This window comes from Cucurbitaria berberidis (assembly GCF_010015615.1).
Source record: "Cucurbitaria berberidis CBS 394.84 unplaced genomic scaffold K460scaffold_2, whole genome shotgun sequence".
In the NCBI taxonomy this organism is placed as follows: domain Eukaryota; kingdom Fungi; phylum Ascomycota; class Dothideomycetes; order Pleosporales; family Cucurbitariaceae; genus Cucurbitaria; species Cucurbitaria berberidis.
In genome coordinates this window covers 2,581,956-2,602,979 of record NW_024468936.1, presented here as the reverse complement: position 1 = coordinate 2,602,979, position 21,024 = coordinate 2,581,956, and the positions used below count along the sequence as shown (strand labels likewise).

The 21,024-nt window shown below is 50.7% G+C and overlaps 7 protein-coding genes across 7 annotated transcripts; 2 read left to right on the top strand and 5 right to left on the bottom strand.

The window, feature by feature from the left end:
* Positions 1-150: 150 nt before the first annotated feature.
* Positions 151-6,663, bottom strand: K460DRAFT_374850 (glutamyl-tRNA synthetase; the record flags this gene model as incomplete). Its single annotated transcript, XM_040934706.1, has 6 exons — positions 151-1,657; positions 1,708-2,140; positions 2,607-3,138; positions 3,188-5,282; positions 6,165-6,504; positions 6,588-6,663. The coding sequence occupies 6 exons, from the start codon at positions 6,661-6,663 to the stop codon at positions 151-153; spliced, it is 4,983 nt and encodes a 1,660-aa protein (XP_040790447.1).
* Positions 6,664-7,221: 558 nt separating this feature from the next.
* Positions 7,222-8,327, bottom strand: K460DRAFT_65066 (lytic polysaccharide monooxygenase). The gene is made up of 2 exons (XM_040938594.1): positions 8,261-8,327; positions 7,222-8,094 (listed from the first exon to the last, which is right to left on the bottom strand). Exon 2 carries the CDS (start codon positions 8,036-8,038, stop codon positions 7,337-7,339), a length of 702 nt encoding a protein of 233 aa, XP_040790446.1. The 5' UTR covers positions 8,039-8,094; positions 8,261-8,327; the 3' UTR covers positions 7,222-7,336.
* Positions 8,328-10,719: 2,392 nt separating this feature from the next.
* On the top strand, positions 10,720-12,059 carry K460DRAFT_414534 (uncharacterized protein; the record flags this gene model as incomplete). The annotated part of the gene is made up of 2 exons (XM_040937677.1): positions 10,720-10,842; positions 10,893-12,059. 2 exons carry the CDS (start codon positions 10,720-10,722, stop codon positions 12,057-12,059), a joined length of 1,290 nt encoding a protein of 429 aa, XP_040790445.1.
* A 710-nt stretch (positions 12,060-12,769) lies between these two features.
* Positions 12,770-13,990, bottom strand: K460DRAFT_403196 (uncharacterized protein; the record flags this gene model as incomplete). Its single annotated transcript, XM_040936602.1, has 1 exon — positions 12,770-13,990. The coding sequence occupies one exon, from the start codon at positions 13,988-13,990 to the stop codon at positions 12,770-12,772; it is 1,221 nt and encodes a 406-aa protein (XP_040790444.1).
* Positions 13,991-14,193: 203 nt separating this feature from the next.
* Positions 14,194-16,531, top strand: K460DRAFT_363892 (MFS general substrate transporter). Its single transcript, XM_040932909.1, has one exon. It carries the CDS (start codon positions 14,539-14,541, stop codon positions 16,336-16,338), a length of 1,800 nt encoding a protein of 599 aa, XP_040790443.1. The 5' UTR covers positions 14,194-14,538; the 3' UTR covers positions 16,339-16,531.
* A 168-nt stretch (positions 16,532-16,699) lies between these two features.
* K460DRAFT_278173 (cytochrome P450) lies at positions 16,700-18,473 on the bottom strand (the record flags this gene model as incomplete). Its single annotated transcript, XM_040928231.1, has 4 exons — positions 16,700-16,870; positions 16,922-17,356; positions 17,408-17,926; positions 18,033-18,473. 4 exons carry the CDS (start codon positions 18,471-18,473, stop codon positions 16,700-16,702), a joined length of 1,566 nt encoding a protein of 521 aa, XP_040790442.1.
* Positions 18,474-19,738: 1,265 nt separating this feature from the next.
* Positions 19,739-20,719, bottom strand: K460DRAFT_426727 (uncharacterized protein; the record flags this gene model as incomplete). The annotated part of the gene is made up of 1 exon (XM_040938260.1): positions 19,739-20,719. The coding sequence occupies one exon, from the start codon at positions 20,717-20,719 to the stop codon at positions 19,739-19,741; it is 981 nt and encodes a 326-aa protein (XP_040790441.1).
* Between the last annotated feature and the right edge of the window lie 305 nt (positions 20,720-21,024).

Here is a 21,024-nt window from a genome sequence, read left to right as displayed (position 1 = left end):
GTATAACAAGTAGATATTGTTATGGCACTATACAGAGAGACGGTATTGTCTAGTATCCATTTCACCCATATAGTCAAAATGACACCGGCTCAGAACGCTATAGCTCACCGTGGCCTATGTTGACGGCTTTCATAATCCCATGTATGGCTACTATTTGCTCTTGCCGGTCGGAACCTGGAAAGCTACAATTGGCTCATTGTGGGCAAATGCGCGATCGATACGGAAAAAGCCCTTGCGATCAAACTGAACGATATCGTCGACTTTGAGTTCAGCGGCATTGCAGTCCGCAACTGCCTTGGTACGGAACTCAGTTTCCTTGCTCAGGAAGTCCTCCAGCGTATCCTCCGGCTCCAGTTTATCCTTGGTGATGAGGTAATCGAAATCGACAAGCTCGATCGGGATAAGGTTTTGATCGGTGCTCAACCACGTAACCTTCTTGCTCGTTTTCTTGACGTCACCTTGAAGATGGAGTTCTAGTTCCAGACCTGTAACCGTCTTCAGGCCATGCTTTGCGAGCGGATTAATCGAGTGGCTGATCTTGCGGACAATGGCGTTGCCCCAGTTCATCAGTGTGATCTCCTCATCTTGCGCGAAAGACTGAGCATCGGCTTGCTCTAGGAGTACCGAAGAGCTGAAGACGATTTTCTTGTTGCCAAGATCGTATTTTGCGTGCTTGGGCTTATCCTCAGTAATCACACCCTCGCGCGCACCGATAATAGTGACGGGGACCTTGGTGTCCTCGTCGATGGCGGTGTATCGCGCTGCGGTGGGCTCGATGTGCTTCTTGTTGGTAGCCCAGAAGCTGTACCAGTCGAGATTGACGATGTTCTTAGACGGGCCCTGCTTCAAAATGAACTCGCGGAGAGCGGGGATGACGGCACCGCGGCGGCGCACACCGCGGACGGTGGGCATGCGCGGATCGTCCCAGCCCCAAACAATGCCAGCATCGACAATCTTGGTAAGCTTGCGCTTTGAAAGGACCGTTCGGACAAAGTTCAACCGCGCAAAGCCCCAGTTGTAGACCTGTCGAAGATTGAGGTTCTTAATGAACCATTGGTATTGCGGGTCGCGGTCATTGTATTCGGTTGTACGCAGAGCGTGGGTAACACCCTCAAGAGCGTCGACGATGGGACAGCAGAAGTCGTACGTGGGGTAGATCTTCCACTTGTCTCCAGTGCGGTGATGGGCCTGGGGATTGCAGCGGTAGATGACGGGATCACGCATAGCCTTGTTGGGGTTGTCGACGGACATCTTTGCGCGGATACACCACTTGACGCCCTCCTCGTTGCCCTTCTTCATCTCCTCGAATTGTGCCAGGTTATCCTCGACGCTTGCGTCTCGACGTGCACTGGCGATGCCGTCCATGCGCTCAGCACGCATCTTCTCCTGCAGTGTGTCGTCTGCGTACGCCAGGCCGTCCTTCAGCATTTGCACGCAACGCTCGTACAGCTGATCAAACCAATCACTAGTGTAGGAGACCTGGTCTGGCTTAATCCCCATAAGCGCGCAGTCCTCGACAATCGCATCCTGAAACTCTTGCTTCTCCTTGGTCGGGTTCGTATCGTCGAAGCGCAGGAGTAGCTTGCCTTTGTACTTCTCGTGCGCGAAGTAGTCGTTGAGAAGGGCTGCTTTGGCGTGGCCGATATGGAGATAACCTCTGCGGTGAGTTGTTAGCAACTCTACTCGAAGGGAAAATCAAGCACTTACGAAGGCTCAGGCGGGAACCTCGTAACAATGCCAGTCCCATCCCCCACATCCTGAAGTCCAATATCATAATTGGCATCATCGCTCTTCGCCTTTCCATCCTTCCCACTCTTTCCAGCAGCACCCTCCTCCTTTCCCTTGCCGACCACCACAACGCTCTGCGGGTAGGCCTCTTCGATGTACCTAAACCACCTGCACAAGCTCGGCATCAAACTCTGCTTGATGAACGCATGTGCGACGCGGTTTTCTCTCAATGTCTTCCAGACAATCGTGTCGGCATCGCTCAATGTGTAGCCTACAATGTGCGAGCGAAGCGTGAGGTGCGCGTCTAGTTCGAGGAGCGCAGGCTCAATAGCTTTGAGGTTGAGCGGCTTGAAGGCCTCTGCCCGGGAGGTCCACTCGGCGATTTGTGCGTCCATATTAGAGGACCGAATTTCTTCTGGATGTATAATGTTAAAATCAGGCGTTGACTGGAAAAGTTGTTGGTGGCATGAGTCGAGCCATGGTGGGGCAAGGGAGAGAGGGCTGTTATCTTATCAGTGACTTGGCAGGCACGACTCATGACAGGCTCAGCGAAACTTATAGCCTTCAAAGGTGTCACGACGGGTGTGGAGCTATGGTATACGACATTGATAATTGCAAAGATAGCCGAGTACTAAATGTTTGAATCTTCTTCATTCGCATCGAATGTTACAGACGCCGTCAATAATGCGACCATCTGCCAAAAGTAACTCCAGATCATTACAAGTCGTAAGATATGCTTTGAAAACCAAGAAAAAAAGAAACAACTTTTGCTCCAAAACAGCGCAAAACTACTTGTACATCCAACACAACAATACAATTGCTTTCGAGAACTAAAGCTCAGGCGCACTCCCACTGGGCAAACACGCACCACCTCGCACTCCGATCCGCAAGCACAAGACCGCGCCATGTGCCCTTCTCTCCAATCTTGATGATAGTCTCCCAAGCTGTACCATCAGCGTCGTTGGTACTGCTCATGTGCTCGCTCTTCCGTGTAAGTCGTATAATCTTCCCCGATGGTGTCTGTATTGCCAGTTTGGCCGGCTTCGTGCTATTGCTGCTTGATGACCCAGAAGAGCTCTGGGATGGGTTTGTGTAGTTCGAACCACTTGCTGAAATGCTCTGCATGCTCATAGCGGACGCAGGCCGGGCAAATGGATTCGGCGAGGCACGACCATTAATAGCAGCATTAGGCTCTGGAGACTTGTTGAGGGACGATGGGTGTTGTCGAACGCAGAAGACGAAGGTGTTATTGAGGGCCAGATTAGCGCACTGAGGCTGCGCCACATAGAGATCATGCCGCTGGGCATGTGGAGTTGGATGCAGTGTCAAGAACGAATACGGTGGGTTACTACCCGAATGTGACATGGGCAGGCCAATTGCTAAAGTGTGAGGGTTCAACTTGTTTGAGTGCTACTACAATTAGCATATGAAAAAGCGAGGAGTGCGATACAAGACTTACCATGAGTCCTCGGGGTCCCGCGTAGATCTTTAAGACACCTTGTCCCTCGTCACCTGGCAACAACGCCTTCACGGTGTATCGCTTTTGGCCTCCACGCCACTCAGCTTGTGCAAGCGCCGGTTTTCGAACAAAATCGCCACTTTCGAAAAAGTCACCATCCATGTCTTGTGAGTAAGATCTTGCTTCGACTTCCGCAACACATTCTACATCGTCTGGAACATCCACATACACGTGCGCCATCTCGAGATTGTCCAAATTGAGCAGGCTGGTGTCAAAGTCAGCCATGTGGAGGCCATGCCTGAAATACGTCGGTGTTGCGCAGGGGAGAGCCATGAGCACATCATGAGGCTGTGGTGGACAGATATGCTGCTGTTCTGGGAGCAGCGGGACATGTGAGTAGCAAATCTCCATCGGACGAGCGAGGAAGTACCAGCTCTCGGCGACGGACGAACCGGCATTGGAATAATGCACGCGCTTGGGATTCGTGGGTCCAGCGAGTGAACAGTCCATCATGCGCCATTCGCCTTCTACAATAACAGCGTTCCAGAAGTGGTTCGGTCGAGCGACGCTATCCAGGTCCAAAGGCTCGCCAGGTGTCTTTAGGTAACCTCGAACAACTTCAGCATGAAGCCCAACGGATGCACACATTTCGGCAACCACCATTGCGATCTCTTCCGAGCATCCACGTTTGCTCTGTAAGACATGTCGGGGGTCCATTTTGCCTTCGAAATCCTCTTCCCAGGATATCCTCTCGCTAACCCAGGTAAAGATGGCTCTCAGTCGTTGTACATCGCTTCGATATGGCCTACAGACGTATCCCTGGGCTAATGTGGCGGGCGTTGTTCCAAGTGGAATGGCGTTGATGAACCGAGCGCTCTTGTCGACATGTGTGAGACTGCAGGCCGCGAAATCCGTAGGCTCTGCAATGGGCAGGCCATCGAGACCTTCATCTCCTTCAGCGGACTCATACAGGGTGTCGACGGGATTTAGCATCGGCAGATCCATCATTTGGCACCGATCGGCTCGCTCTGTCCGTTCATTTTTGCTTAATGAGTTGGATCGGTTCACATCCCGACGGACTTGTACCCAATCATTCGAGCCTAAGCCCATGTCTCTCGAGGCATTCGCCGACTGTACTGTAGTTCCTCCTTCGATACTTGTTGGACCGTTGTTGTCAAGGCGACTTGCTGCGCGACTTTGCGCTCGACTTGCAGCACGACTAGCTGCTCGGGATCCTGGTCTACTAATCGAACCAGCAGCAATCGTACTGCGAGCGTTTGCGGCCTGGGTCTTTGCGGTATCAATCATTTTTCGGAAAAAGCCACTACGCTTAGCTTTTGGTTGCCTCAGACCTCCGAGCGGATCAGGGCCGTCTGTTGTTGCAGGTGTGGTAACTTCCTCCTGCTGTTGTTGGTTGCTCGAGCCGGGGCGTGGACGCGATGCGTGGCTAGAATGATAAGTAACGCCGGTAAACGGTGTCTCTGGTCGACCATCATCAAATCCGTATCCTTTCCCTGTTGCGTCTCCTGTCTCCATAACGCTCTTGGGCCGGTCCTTGCCAAACCTTTTACGATAATAGCTACCGGCACTCGTAGAACTCATGTTTGTAGCTGAGTGTCCGGACATTAAGCTCCGATTGGTGCTGTTGCTAGTATGTGTCGTCGTCGTAGAGTTGGTCTTGCTCGTGAACGTTCGTCCTAGGACATCACGCCCAACATCATAAGCTGACTTGCGGTGACGGAGTAACTTGGATCCTTTGCGCGCCACGTCATGCTCAATCGTGCCTATCGACGATCCAGGCATATGATGCGAGGAATTCTTGAGAGGCACAGGGGGTGGTGCCTCGCTGGAGTCTTTGGAAACGAACAATTCCTCATTCCTGGACTTTTCTTGCTGTTGCATTCGTCTCAAGCGGCTTTCCATGCGTTGAACGTAGTTGTTCATATTCGGAGGACCATCTTCATCCTCTTCATCGCCATTAGCAAGTCCTAACGCAGACTGGGCTCTGACCTTCTTGGCAGACGCTTGGTACACTTGATCAAAAGCATCTGGCGACCATGGGTTCGACGGCGTTTCAGGTTCGTCAGGGGAATTACTACTTCCAGATGTTCCCATATCTTGTAAGGAAGACATTACATCGTTCATTGCGGTTGTGAGGGGTGAGGGGGTGAAGTGGCCTTCACCATGTGCCCTTGGATCAGGCGAGGGCGGCTCCGGCGTATGGTAACCATTATGAAGCGGGGGGGCAGGCGATGGGGTTCTACTGGGGTCATAAGCAAGGCGATGAGGCGGTGGCGGAGGAGGAGGGGGGGAGTCTTGGACATCCTCGAATTGATGCTGGAAGGGCGCTGGAGACGGACTGCGGCTGCTCGCCAATTGCTGCTGGTATGGAGAGGGTGAAGGGCCTCGGTCATAAGCACGGTATTGAAACGATGGCGCCGGTGAAGGTGCTCGCGAAGTTTCCCGAAACGATGGAGCGGGTGAAGGGCCTCGATCGTATGCGCGATATTGGAACGACGGCGCGGGAGAAACTGCCCGCGAATGGTCTTGGTAGTGTGCTGGTGGTGCAGGCGAGACTGCCCTGTATGGCTCTTGATAGTGTACTGGAGGCGCAGGCGAGACTGCCCTATATCGATCTTGATGGTGTACCGGGGGCGCAGGCGAGACTGCCCTGTATTGATCTTGATGATGCACTGGAGGAGCAGGTGACACAGCCCTCGAATAATTGTAATGCTGTACTGGCGGTGCTGGCGAGACTGCTCGAGGGTGATGTTGGTAGTGCGCAGGAGGTGCGGGAGAGTGTGCGCGAATATTAGAGCCATGTCGTGATGGCGGAGCTGGCGACACGGCTCGAGCTATTGGTGGTCTCTTCGACGCAGGCCGGGGCGAGACAGCGCGTAGATTGGAAGGACCTCTCGACGCGGATGCTGGTGGACTTTCACGACTCTCTGTCGACGATCTCTTCATAGAGGCGTACGGCGACTTCGTCTTGACGCTGCCATTGGGCGAAGCTACTCCACCTGCCTTCAGCCGCTCACGCGCTGCTGCAGCCGGGTTGGGTGAACTTGCAGCTGCATACGCCGTAAAGGGCTTCCTGAACGTGCTCTTTGCCTTCTGTGGTGTTTGCTTGGCTGGTTCCTGCGCACTGTTCTGCCTAGATATGCTTCCGCTACCGTTGCGATTCCACGGCTGAAAGTCTTCGCTGAGCAGCTCGACAAAATTCGATGGGAAGAGGCCGACCATGCGCCTGTCTCGCTTTAATCGTCCCATCCACCATGATCCATCGCCGGCGTTGAGGCATTCGATTAGGTCGCCTTCTATGAAACCGAGGTCGCGCTTTGTCTGTAGAAGAGGCGGTCAGCGTGAGCCCGTGAAGGTGCAGCAGCAAACAACAAGTAACGTACCTCTCCGCCCCATGAATAGACGGCTTTGCACCAGCACGGAAAGCGCACTGGCAGCGCCTGCCCACCTGACATCTCCACTAATTCTTATCGATTGTTTGCTATCGTAGTTGGCCTGCAACTCATCTAGCGGGGCGCGCGGCGGGCGGGCGACATGCGTTGTTTTCGAGCGAGAGGCGACGCCGTTTTGGAATGCGAACAAGGGAAAACTCGAGCGAAAGGCAGTATTCGAAGATAGCAATGGCGAGGAGGAGTACTCTGGAGCACCCAGCGATGGATAGTGGGGAGTGGTATACCTGGGCTAAGCAGGGCTTCTCCGGCGTACTTGGCCCAATGTTTACGGGTCCCGTTGTCGCTTCCCCAGCAACACCCGCGCGCACAGACAACCGAAGCGACACCACGGATGCAACACCACGTCACACAGAACACCGCCACTTGCATAACATAACCCTAACCCTCGAATCTGCATTGTCGTCTCGTCTGGCATCACTTCTGCCATCGTTATGCAGCCCTAATTGACTTGTGGACACACCGCATCGCACTCGGGAGAGCCTCGCAGTGACCACTCGCTCACATGCACGAGGAAAAGGGACCCCAAAAGACGCATAAGCGCAGTGCCACATCATCTTTTAAAGACTACCCAAATTTACAAACAACGCACTCTGAGATCCCAGCCTCGTACTCTCCTAACCACCCGCTAGCTTCACTAGCGCATTTTCACATCCAGCCCTTGCAATCCCTTGCCGCCTCAATTGCCATCCCATAGAGCCGGCCCAGGCATCTGATACGATTTCGGATTATTCCATTTGTTGAAGGCAATGCCAGGGTCCGACGCCTTGTACAGCCCAGGAATCTTGACTGCTGGTGCTAGTGTGCCCGTGCCGGAGGACTCGATCTTGAGCTGGTAGCATTCGATATAGAATTGCGCCTTGCCCTCATGCCCTTGATGCAATCCGATATGTTCCACTCGGACAAGGTACTCGCCTGCGGGGATGCTCTTTTGGATGGTCCACTCGAGTCTGTCCTTCTGCCAGCTCTCCCACGAAGTGTCTTGGCCTGGGGAGCTAGGGTTCTTCAGGCCGCTTGACATGACCTTGACCCAGTCGCCAGAGCCATCGTACTCGTTGACTGCACCGGGAGCCTTGGAGATGTAGACAAAGCCCGGGCCAGGGTGCTCAACGAACTCGTTGTTGAAAATCTTGAACCCAATCTTGTCGCCTGCCTTGACGGTGTAGGTGGCGGTGCTGCCCGCTTTGGCACCCTTGTTGCATCGAAGGTCGTTGGAGTTCATCAGCTCGCTAGGGAAGGATGGCATGTAGGTGTTGCTGTTCTTGCGAGTGTATGCATACTCTCCGCCAATATTTGCGCCATTCACGATGAGACGGTTGAAGATGTAATGCGCATTGGCACCCAGGGGCGCAAGCAGCGAGAAGAGAGTAACGACTTTCATGATGACAAAAAGAAGGGCGTGATTGACCTGGATCTAAAACCAGCGACACCGATGGTCTGCTAGAATAATCAGTTCTCAGGTATTTATACAAAACTTACTCTCCGGCTCCCTTTTGTTATCACATCCGCCAGAGGAGCCATATCCCCACAAACAACACGTCTTATTCATCTATCGTGGTTGTACCACGCAATACGCCGTTATGATTTTAATAGTATCACCTACGCAGTTGGCTCATCCGCCTTGGTATACTCTGGAATATTGCAAGAACTAGGTGTAGTTCCAATCAAACGTTGATGCAAAATTAGGCGGTGGCCAAGCCTCCGGGTATAACTACGCCCCATATAGTTTCCGCTGTCGCCAAGATACCGAGATCGCGTTTGGTTAGACGAGTTTCGGTATTTGATAGCAAGAGTGTGGCAGTAACTACCGGCGTTCGGTAGAGCTCCTATTTATTACCAGTTGGATCGCCCATAGTAGTCACTAAAAACCGCCCCCTACAGCCGCTGACAATAGCGTGTTACTAGCCAAAGTTCACTCGTTAGCAGCTGCTGACTTGTTAAGTGGAGTCTAAACAATTTCTGAAGCGATCTTCCTGTAGTTGTGAGTCAGCAAGACTGGTTGCAAAAATCAGAACCGTAGTTATCAAGCTTATCTCACAGACATCATCCATCGATATCCTATTGATAACATAGTTCTAGAGGTCCCATTTACGATCAATCACATATTATGATGTCTTCACAGTGTTCAGGTTAGCCAGTGCCAAGAAAGTTCACATTATAAGCTCAGCGCATTCTTTAGATAAGATTGCATTTCATATTCCTAATTGGCTCTACTTCAAGATTCAGACCGTCAGAGGGTAGCATTTTTCCTCCTGGACAGCTGCAATCTCGAGTATGAGATACCACACTCGACTTGCCAGATGTTCAATCTCCTTCCGAACCGTCCCCGCAAGAACGACTCCGGATTCAACTCCGTACATTTAGCCAAGGACTCTTTGCTCACCTTTTCGAACTAAATCATAGACCTCGTCAGTCAACGCCAAATCATAACTTGGAAAGCCATGAACTCGTGCAGCCGGCATGCAATGCGGAAATTGTCCCATCAGCCAACAGTGTCTCCCGCCTCCTCTGCTACCATCTGTAATGCACAAATCATATACCCGAACTGCTCAATTTGATCCATGACCCACAGTGATGGCGACTCGAAGTACTTGAGCATCTCATCGAGCGCCATCTTCACGGCTTCGAGGAGCTCAACGGCGCGCTCGTGTTTCTCCTTGGGATTACGACACAAAATTGACGGAGTGCTGGCATCAATCACGAAGTAATTGGCTTCCGTTCGTAGTGATTGGTATTTGCCGAGAGGGGTGGAAGTGGAGGCTGCCATGGCCTTGGGGTTGAGGTACACGGGTACGAGGTAAGGTTGCATACTTGTTGGTCTCGTCGTATAATTGATGGGGTTGTAATTGGGTTGAAGTTAAGAGGCTTTGTTGCTGTTGTTGATTTGGGTGATGGTTGGGTGATTGGAACTTTCCGTCGGAGGAGAGTGCTTATAGACACTGGTAGCAGTACTATTGTTATGACACAAATTATAATAGTGAAATAACAGCACAATGCAAATAGGCAGTTAAGCCGATTTTCATGTGTTTCTCAATAAGACACAATGTCGCACTCAATAGTAAGAACTGTAGTATTCACCAGGAGATTGAGGCTCTCACTAATACCAGAACCATACCACATCTAATATCTACATCCTTTCTGTCGTTGAGCCAGCGGAGTATTTCGATCGAATTTCATAACCTTTGAGAATACGGTCCCTATTGTCGATTGTTTACAAATTCATTGTGCCATTACGATAACACTACAGTGTCGTAAAAACCATAGTAAATATGCTCCATAGACTAGTCAGTGAGTATATCACGCAGTACTCTCACCAGACTCAAGACTCCCCACACACTCATTTGTCTGCTCATGCACTGCTCAGCGTAGCATCCAGACTTTCCAGTTTTGATATCCGGACGCCTTTACTTTGATGCAATATAATTATATAAGTTGAAACAGCAGTTTAGCATCCAGCGAAGAGCTCATGAATGCAGTCAAGACCTAGGTTTCTCTTGTAGACTGCTATAGGGGAGCATCATTGTCACGTGTTAGATTCAGTTCCAAGGAAGTTTATTATTGTTGTAAGGCCACTTCTATAATTTGCAAAGAGCGCTAAGCAGGATGCAAAAATCCACTTCTGAGCAGGGGTTCCTGCAGGGTAAAATAAGATCACCTACGCCCCGCTTTAGTCGGGTTATAACGTATGCCGGATTGAAACGGAGGATAAATTAAATCTTCACACCAAGTGCTATCTTACTAGTAATCTAGGATTTGGCGATTAGAGTAAGGAGGTTTTGTATAGCTGTATTTTGTCGGTGCAAACGTGCTTATTCCAGATTTACTCTATTGCGTGCATATCAAAGTTTATGTCTAGTTGCCCTTCCTAGGCCTCCCAGCATTAGGGCTTACTGTGGTCCTAAGGCTGAGTCTTACAAGTGAGCCAATAGCACTAGGCCTGTTTATCCTCTTACCGCGTCTAGCGTAGTATATGCTCATTGCTTGCCTTTTTGACACACATCCGAACCCCACCTTTCTTTCTTCATAATTATTGTATGAATTATAAGACTACCTCTATTAAAGATGTTTGCAACCTTTCGCCATAATCAAGATAAAGACTCGTTGGATGCAGTGAGAGAAACCACTGATCCACCAGTTCTCAAAGGAGTACAATCCGACGCGTGTCGTAGGTGCAGAGAAAAGAAGGTACTTAGGCGGCATATCCCACCGAAGACGCCTTAGACTGACCTAGACAGCTCAAATGTTCTGGGGAGAGGAGTGGGTGCGATCGGTGTTTGGCCAACGAATGGCAATGTACATATCCGGGAAGGCGACGGTCAAGACAAGATTCGCTGGTCACAGCTGGAAAACGAAAGTCCTCTAGCACGACGAATCCGGGGGTCCCAAGATTGACCGAAAGCAAAAGGTCTCTTCCTAGGGTCCGCACGCACTCCCAGTCTGCGACACCATCGACATGCCCCGACGATTCGGCAATAGCAAGCGCGAATGATATGATCAACTTCGACGATAGTTCATGGCAGATCGAGGCAATGCAAGTACCACTTTCCCCAAGGGAAAGTCCTGACCTCTTTCCGATGGATGCCATGTCTAGTTGGAGCATGCTCAACGGTGGCTACGATCACAGCTTCAGCTTGAATGGCCAAGGCCACATACAGCAAGATGCTACTGATGGATCGGCGATGAATTTGGATTTTGACGTTGAAGAGATCCTTTCTATGCCAGGAATACGCCCATTGGATACCCAGTCGCTCGATATAAGCCCGACCGACATGAGCATCGAAATGGGTCAGCACGCCTTGCCAAGTGCCAAGAAAAGCATGTGCTCATCCGCTCTATTCTTCCACGATATCAGTCACGCACAACAACCGTCGCCTTTCAAAAATCGATCGCAGAAGCCTTCTATCAGCAGTCAATCGGTCCTTACGGATCATCAATGCACAGCAGATGCTCTGCGCGTTCTGGAGATCTCAATGGCTGGCCCGAAAGCCCAAGTGACTGTGGAAGAACTCCTGCGATCCCTCGCAAACACAAAGAGTAGTGCCCGATCTCTGGCAAAACTGGCCAGGTGCAGCATGTGCATAGAATGCTCACCATTCTTGGTTTTAATGGTGATCAACATCAACGCTCTATTGGACGCCGTCGATAACGCACTCAAGCTCATAAGCGACCATAACATCACAGCTGAGTCTTCGGTCTGGAACCAATATGGCGTCGATACCGCGGAAGAGTTTGGCAGGATGTATAGCCCACTTTTCCTACCAATAGTGGGTGCTCTGAGAACGGTTATCAGTGAGATCCACCAGGTATGCCTGGCTCAGAATTTGCAGCCGCAGCTGGACCAGTTAGATAAAGGGCAAAAGTGCTTAGGACTACTTGAAGTGGGCCTACAGGGTCTTCTTTGATGCGCATAATATTGGCCTCTCCATTGTAGGAAGGTCATCTATAGGAAGAAGGGCAGTAGCTATGGCCAATCATAGCAGGCATGTTACTCCAGATCCAACCCATTAGTACTATGCGTCGCACAACAGTTCTTGCTAACGTGGCTCCAAGCGACACATCTAGGTGACTCGCCTGCAGAGAATCTGTACCCAGAGTAGTGACTGCCGTGATCCCCGGGCAGCACCCAGGGCATGATAGTGGATCAACGATGTAACGTCATCTAAGATCCGGGCACGAGCTTACAGAATGCCAAGTTATCTTTATCTTCAGTTTGGTTAGCGAAGTTCGCATAATGATGCCTACATCGGTGTAGTAGTCGTGATAACGCTTACCCCTACGACTTGGCATTAGGCTTGCTGACATGGCCCGGCCCGGCTGCTGATATGGCCCCACATGGCCATCCAATACGCGAACTATATCTGGCTCGATACGGCAGATAGATCAGCCTGCTGCAATGCATGCCTCACGACGGCAGCTGGGTGGGGGCCTTATGGGGAGGAATCTCTTTCCTCGATTTTGCAAGGGTCGCATTGTGCTGCAATGCCATACGCAAATTCCCTGGTGACCTCGAGCTTGGTTCGTTAGCGAACCGATGGACCATGGCCTCAGGTAGATTACTTGATGAGAATGGTGGGCGCTATCAGAACAAAGACGTCTCTTAATTACCTCGATGCTAAGTCTGGAGGTGTCTGAGACTGGGAGGCTCGAACGTAGTCGCAGTGTCCACACACCGTGTTCCACCCAACCAGTCCGAAGACCTCTCTTTCCCAAAGATATTCTCTAGCATGAACTTTGCAAACTCATCGGTCTCTTCTGGTGCGACCATGAAAAGACACTCCGCGTGCGTGCGTCCGACGAACCGAACGTCTTGGTCTATAGACATCTTGGCCCACGCCGACCCGGAATTCGCTGACCACAACCCTTCGCGAGTGGTGAACATGACATCGCCATTGCATGGTGCCCATCCTTGTTTAAGACCATCATATGACGCACTGATGCCTTGAATTACGAGCCACGTTCGCCTCAAGCTCTCAGAAATGATCCATGCTCGCCACAAAAGCTCAGTAGGTGCAAGCAAATGAGCGAGAGAGAATGAAGGCCCATCCATCGACATCTCTTGTTTCAGCGCTGCGCTGGCATTCTTGAGCGTCCGATCAAGCAGTTCTGCTAGAACTGGGGCGCGGCTCTCTGCAAGGTGGCGCGAACGTATATCACCATCAAATAGGCCTATCATTTGATATGTGAATAGGGCGTGAATATAGGCGAGGTCCTTCACGAGGTCTTTTGAGCCGTGGATTCGGTCTAATTCGGATACCAAGGTCGTCGCTTGATCGTTGACGCTACGAAGAATAATTTCGCTCGCAGTAGTTGCCCTATTAATATAGGCCGAATAAGTAGCAAAGGCAATTTGCAGACACGATGGAAAGCTGTTGCCATACAGATGAGAATGGATGAAAGCGTTGCTTCCGTTGGTTACCCAGATCGCCAACCAACTCTCGATAAGCCGCACAAACTCTTTCAGATCTTGGATCTTGAAATTTGGTGGTAAAGGCATGAGCGAGTGATTGACCATGAAGGCTTCGGGTGCTGTAAACCAAGCAGCGCGCGCATCGTCGGTGAAAGATAGGTCTGTCGGATTCCCAAAGTCTAGAGCGAGGTCAGGGGAGATTCCGGCGACGGAGAGCTCATTGCTCATCGTCTGGTGGTCAGGTGAATCGGTACTATGAGGAAGGCTGTCAGGACCGATTGTTACGAAGCTCGATGGTCTGCGAGACGGATACACGCATGCTAGTCCTTTCCTCCTGCAGAGGCGGCATGAGGGTAACATCTGATCGCACTTTCGTTTGGCTTCATAGCACCGACTGCAGGCCCTGCCGGTGGCAATGGCGGACATGGAGTCTAGTTGGCGCAGCAATACGTTGAGAAGAGGCGAACGAAAGAGGACGGTGGACGTCAAAGGATGCGGCATGCGGGCGAAGGCTACCTTGACTTGCGGCCGCTATCCCAAAACAATTAGCTGCCGCATCCCGTGACTTCGGGACCGCACGACCGCCGCCGCAGAATGCACACCTGAAACACCATGCAAGCTACGAACCTCGGCCACATAATGCTTGCAGCCTGCAGTGCATATCCGCAAAATGCGGGCAGGACAATAAACTACGGGCGCTATCCCAAAGCGATTAGCTACCGCATCTGATCTGCACACCCGCCGCACCTAAGATACCATGGAAGCTACCAACCTTGGGCCAATATGACCATCAGCTCACAGGAAGCGGCGTATCTCCGCAACAAAGCGCAGGATCATTTTCTCGGTTTCCCAGGTCCCCACATAGATGATCTGTGCGTCTTGACCATTTGTGCCATTTTGGCAATCTGCACCGTCAACTGCTTGTCTACATTCACCATCGAGATACTCATGCAGACGAAGGCGTATTTAGCCGCATGACAGCCTTGTATTCCAACGCTTCATCAGCCTCGTTGCCTTCTCAATCGCACAAAGAGTCGAATCGTCGCGTCCCTCGTCCTCTCATCCATCCTGTCATTACCGATACCATGGAATCTCGCATGTCGTTCGAACAGAAGAAGTCTCCCGAGACGTTGCAGCTTCGGGAGTCGCATGGCTCGGGTCAGCCCGATCAGTCAGCTCAGTCAACAACCGAACAGAATCCAAAGCCGCTCGCGGGAGCAAAGCTCTTCTCCGTCCTACTAGCCATCATTCTTTCCGTCTTTCTCACTTCTCTCGACTCCACGATCGTTGCCACCGCCATCCCACGCATCACCGAGGAATTCGGATCTTTAGACCAAATCGGCTGGTACGGCGCCTCCTTCTACATTACCCTTTCGTCTTTCCAGGTAGTCTGGGGCAAGGGTTACAAATACTTCCCGCTAAAGTCGACCTTCCTGGTAGCCAACGTGGTCTTTGAGCTGGGCAATCTTATCTCTGGAGTCGCGAAAAGCAGCACCGTCCTCATTGTAGGTCGCGCCATTGCAGGTGCGGGGGGAGCTGGAATCACCTCGGGAGCATGGACCATACTGGCCTTTTCACTTCCTCCTGAGAAGGTAGCACGCATGGCCGGTGTGCTGGGGGCTACCTACGGCAGTGCGGCAGTCATTGGACCTCTGCTGGGTGGTGCCTTCACAGACTACGTCTCGTGGCGGTGGTGTTTCTACATCAACCTCCCAATCGGCGGGCTGAGCATATTCATCATCGCCTTCCTGTTCAAGACACCGACTGCTGCTACACCTTCGCCTACTCCGTTACTCCAGAAGATCCTCGCCCTGGATTTCAATGGCATGTTACTTTCCGTGGCAGCTTTGTGTTGTTTCACACTTGCGCTTCAATGGGGTGGTGTCGCAAAGCCTTGGAGCGACGGAAGTGTCATTGGAAGCCTAGTCGCATTCGCTGTCCTCCTCGGCCTCTTCATACTCAACGAATGGTGGATGGGCGAGCGCTCTCTCCTGGTTCCTCGGTTGATCAAGAAAAAAACACTGGCCCTATTGTGCAGCTTTGTGGTGTTTAGCGCTGCCAGCTTCTATATCGTCCTTTACTACCTCCCGGTCTACTTTCAGTCAGTTGACGGGATCTCTCCTGCCGAGTCTGGAGTGCGGAACATCCCCTTCATCATCGGAGTCGCACTCTTCAGCATTATTTCAGGGTTCATTGTTGGTGGTACCGGTCACTATGCTGGACTGCTGTTACTCGGATCGACATTGATAACGATAGGCGCTGGCCTCATGCTGAAGCTTGACATTGGCAGCCCTAGTAGCGCATGGATTGGATACCAGGTGATCCTCGGCATAGGGAGTGGCATGGTCCTCCAGACTCCAATAGTCGTTTCGCAGGGCATTGTGGAAAAGACCGACATGTCTAATGTCTCTGCTATTATGCTCTATGTTCAGACAGCGACTGGAGCTGTCTTCATTGCCATCACGCAGTCGCTCTTCACCAACAGGATCATCGAAGAAGCGAAGAAAAGCCTTCCACAAATTGACAGAGCCAAGCTGATCCGCACCGGGGCGACAGAGCTACGAAAGGTCTTTTCCGGAGAAGAGCTACATGCGATCCTTGAGATTTATCTTGACGGCTTGAGAGCTGGATATTATCTCGCCATCACCTGTGGCTCTGTTGCGGTGCTGCTTGCTTTTGCAATTCTTCTATTCGATAACAGGAATCTGAAGAGAGAGAGAGAAAGCCAAGAGGTCGCAGAAGATGAAAAGCCAACGGAGAATTACTCAGCTTGAGGAAGACATCGTGTCATGTTATCGGGCTCACAGCAGTAGACTAGCAAGTGACATGGGTAGCACAGACGTAGCAGACTAATTAATATGTGCTAGAAAAATGAAATACGCTTGCACCTGCAGGACCATCTCCTGATTGGAGTTGTGCGAGCCTTCCATTTCTAAATAGGGTGCCTACTGACATGTTGAAGTCATCTCATGCAATGAACAAAAGTCAAACCGTTAAAAGTTACATTTCATTCAGTCCAGTTTATGGAATAGACTCATTGATATGTACGCACTATCTTCTCCCACCTCTAACTAACCAAGCCCAATGAAAAGACCCTTGGCGTCCCACTGATTCAAAGCAATGCCACCTGAGCCTTTAGGCCGCGATAGTCCTTTCTGCCGGGCGAATCCTGCACATCAAAGGCCTAGTCCTCCAAATCCAGTATGACTTTTGCTGAGGCCATTCGGACGCCTCATCTGCCAGCTCAATATCGAAATTGAGCAGGAGAGATGCGAAGACAAGACGAATTGCATACCATGAGAATATCTGGAGCGGGTGAGTATTACCGAAGCTCAAAATCCTGTTGGTTTGGCTCACCTCTGCAGGGCATCTTCTTGCGCCCACTGAAAATATTTGCACGCAATCGAGTCGATCGTCCTTGAACTTGGGATCCCCCATCCATCGCTCAGGATGATAACCATTAGGATCGTGAAAATTGAGCTCGGACCGATAGGTAGCCCATTGGTGGATCCCAAGACTGGTATTTGGTGGGATCCAGACTCCTTGGACCCATGCGCCTTCTTTCGGCGTACAGCGGGGAAGGATACCAGGTGGAAGCGGGTATAAGCGATGGCCTTCCTTGATGACAGCTGTCAATAGGTCCATCTCGGACAGGGCCTTTACGCTTAGTTCATCCTGTGTTTTGAAGCGGGTGCGTATCTGATTGACCAGAGTTTTGAATGTCTCCGGCTCGCGGAACAGATGGTAGCCGATAGTGTTCATTGCAGAAGTCATGGCCTCGGGACCCGCGACCTGCACCATACATCAGCAATGGCCTCGACCATATCTTTGAATGAGACTTACCGTCAAAATCTTTGTAGTGGAGTAGAATTGATCTTTTGGTATGGGCACGGGGGACAGTTCGGATTTCCTCAAGACTTCGGTCAACACATCGTTCGTAGGAGGTGGATTGGCCAACCGGTTGTCAATACGCTTGGAGAGCGTAACAGCGAAGTTATCGAGCAACTTCCTGACGTGAGGAATGTTTACGATAGTCTTCTGGACCGCTCTGCCAATAGTAGGTGAGAATAGACGTATGGCATGAGCAACCGCGACTCCCTGCAATGACCCATTCACAACAACTTTAGTGGGTGGGTAGTCAAGGGTTTTGAGCGACCCCGAATCAACACTAAGAACCAGATCGGTCTGCAAGTCGACTGCTAGACATTGGAATGCCTTACCCAGATCCATGACTTCTGCCCGTTCGGCTTTCGGCCCGAGTTGCTCGACCATCTTTTGCATCCATCCTTTGTAACGTGGCTCAAAGTGATAGTTCATGCGAGGGCTAAAACTAGATACCACAAGCTTGCGGATAACTTTGTGCTGTATTCAATGAGCATTTTCCACTGAAAGGGAGCGCGAGGTCACAATCTTACTAACGGACGTGTTAGCGAACGAAATGAGACGACAACGATGTTTACTTACCCACGTCGTCTGGTGCAGCTGCCAGAGAATCTTTCCAGCCAAAGCAGTCTTCTATCAGGTCGTAGAGCCTCTTATCCTTTGGCAGGCATTTCTCATAACCCACCTTCTCACCGTAGATCTCTGGCCATATCGTCGCCGTTCCGATATACGACAGGTGCCTTGGACCTATGCGGACTACCGGCCCGTACTTCGAGTGAATATCGGCCATGATCTCATGCTCTCGTCCTGTAACCTTCCAGTATCCTTGTGGCAGATCCGTCCAAGCACACAAGCGAGGGCCAGGGAAGGCACTGAGTGGCCCGCGAGTAGCATGGTGAGCCTTTCGTACGGCCAGCCACACAAAAACCGTAGAAAGAAGAAAGACTGCCAGGTCAGAAGTTGAAATTGTATAATTGGCGAAGTCTTTGTCTAGTAGGCGCTCTTGGAAGAAGTCCCTTATAGCCATATTGATTTTGCCGTATCAGTGAGATGAAACCTGAGGGTATCGAACAAATGGATACGAGTTCAAAGAACAATGGAGTTGATGGATTCCGGAATATTGAGGTCTCATACGACTTCAACACTACTATCAGAGGAAAAAGAACATGCCCGTGCGCACGTGCGTGGCTTGATACTTCCACAAAAGGCAAGGTCCGACTGACTAACCGAGAACGTTTGGGCCGGTTGATTGTGCTAATCAATTTCTCATGCTCTAATTAGACGATTTTCCCAAACGTAAGACCAGAATATTGCGAGACTAAGTTTGGATTTCGGTTTAATGGGTGCATGTTCTATTTCCTCGAATAGGTAAGTCCGCACTACTCGTGCTGGCTGCTTTGAGTACTATGCACGAAAAAAATGCACAATTTTCGTCCGATAATGGGATTGAAGTTTTTTCGGCCACTGTTTCCCTTTAGCGTAACTCCGAGATGTGCTATCGGACGAGGGACAATAGAGTCGCTAGCGAATGCGGCTTACCCTTGGCATACCGCTATAACACCATTTCGCGCTAATTTGGTAGCATCATCGTCGCTTACACATGCAGGGGCCGAATGAGACTTGCTAGCAGCCTTTTCTGATTCTCCTCATATTGCGGCGGAGTTTAGCACCGTGCTTCGGTGCACGAAAGAGTAAGAATGGCTAAAGCGACCAAGGCAAGGATAGTAAGGAACCGAGAAACCCTAAGACTGAGTCGAAAGATCCGCTAACGACAAGAGCGGGATTCTATCAAGTAGTTACCAGAGGCGATCTCACGTTGATATTGTGCAGCTGTCTACAGAGTATAGACACTGCAAACAAGAACAACTGCCCAGCGTTCATTAGACTATTTTCCAAGAGCAAAACTACTCACGCGCTAGGCAGTCACACTCCCTTAGGGAGTGTAGGCTCCATCTAAAGGATGATCCCTAGGTATGGAACGCGATCAGAGTAGCCACCTTGGGACATGATTGATCTATCTCACTGATTGTGTTACAACACCGCTTTTACGTTTTGCATAGAGCTCTCCGAGCTTTGCAACTTTCTCTTCACTCTGCGGTGTCAAGTGGTAACGGGGAGCTCTGGGCAGGACATGATTGCAATCGAGCTTGCCGGAACGCACATGGGTCATAGTGACACGTGCATATGGAAAGTCTCAATTATCTATATTCGACACTGTTTGCAAGGGATGACCATGTCCACCAATACATATGCCGCCTTGCTGCACTAAGAATCTGGAATCGCCGCATACCATCAGACCTTTGAGTATCGTCCACCACGCTCACCGGTCATCCATTTAAGAGTACCACCCTGCACATCCCGAACTGCTTGAGCAAGGCCTGGGCTGAAGTTTGAGAGCTCATCCACCGCATCAGCCATCTCTTTCTCGTATCTGTAGAACTCGTCCACCATAAATTGGATAGCGTCGCTAAGGTCGATAGGAATAGGTGAATCACGTTGCAAGATCTTAACAACGTTGGTGTACTCGCAGATCTCTGCATGCGATCCATTGAGTTTGTAGAGATCCAGTGCAATCCCAACAGACTTTCCTGATGGCTGTTCCACTCGGTCCCACAAGTCAGGCTTTTCGGCCATCAACCGGTTGAAATCTGTCGTCAACTGTGGCTGCGCAAAACCGATAACGCGGAACATGAACCCCATTGCCGTATTGGGAACTCGAATCTGGAAGTAGTCTTCGACAGTGATGATACGTTCTTCGATTTCGATCGCTCGCAGAGCCAATGCACCATTCATGAAACGTTGAGCTTCAGCTATGGTCTCAGCCAGGTTCGTTGGGTCCCAGCGCTTATCCGTCATGAACCTAGCTAGCAAAAAGAATCTTGCGTCCTCGGTTGGTATCCCTCTAGCAGTAGCCATGAACTTGTCGACGATGTTCGAGATGTATGTCATGTCTGTCGAGTTGTCGATGAGATCGTCCAAAAACAGGAAAGCCATGTAGCCATCAATCGTTACTGGAAGACGGTCAAAGTCCCCTCGAGGGTATAATACCGCTGTGCAAGAGCCTAACATTGGGAGTTGGCTGTGTGGTGTGCTGCTTTCAATGATGGCAACCGGCTCGAGCGACTCGGCATAGCTGGAATTTGCGTACGCGACACATTCGCGAAATTTCTCGTGCTTGTTGCAAGCGAAAAGAGAAGTCAATGGGGGTGAGGTAATCTTGGAGCCTTTTAGCACCGCGACAGTTTCGCCTGTGGTTGTGATTGTGGTAGCCATATTCTTGCTTGCGAATATCCTAGGCGAAGGAATAGCAAAGTAAGTATTAGTGTGTTAAGAACCATCAACTCCAACGAATTTCCTTTAGTAAATGCGTACATCTTGTTCACAATGCTCACAACGACTGTGCGTTCGCCCCGAAACTTAGCTTGCCAAAATTATGGGCTTTCCCGAAGTAGTAACTCCGACTAGCACCCTAAGTGAGACGTTAGAGTGCACCCAAATTCATACACTGAATGGTTTGGGGTTCTCGCTTCAGTAGTCTGGACATAACCCAAACTGGTAATTAAAGTCTTTTAGCTAGA

Bases quoted from the DNA above. Each gene is read 5' to 3' on its own strand.
- K460DRAFT_65066 (XM_040938594.1), bottom strand. From the start codon at position 8,038: ATGAAAGTCGTTACTCTCTTCTCGCTGCTTGCGCCCCTGGGTGCCAAT.
- K460DRAFT_363892 (XM_040932909.1), top strand. From the start codon at position 14,539: ATGACAGCCTTGTATTCCAACGCTTCATCAGCCTCGTTGCCTTCTCAA.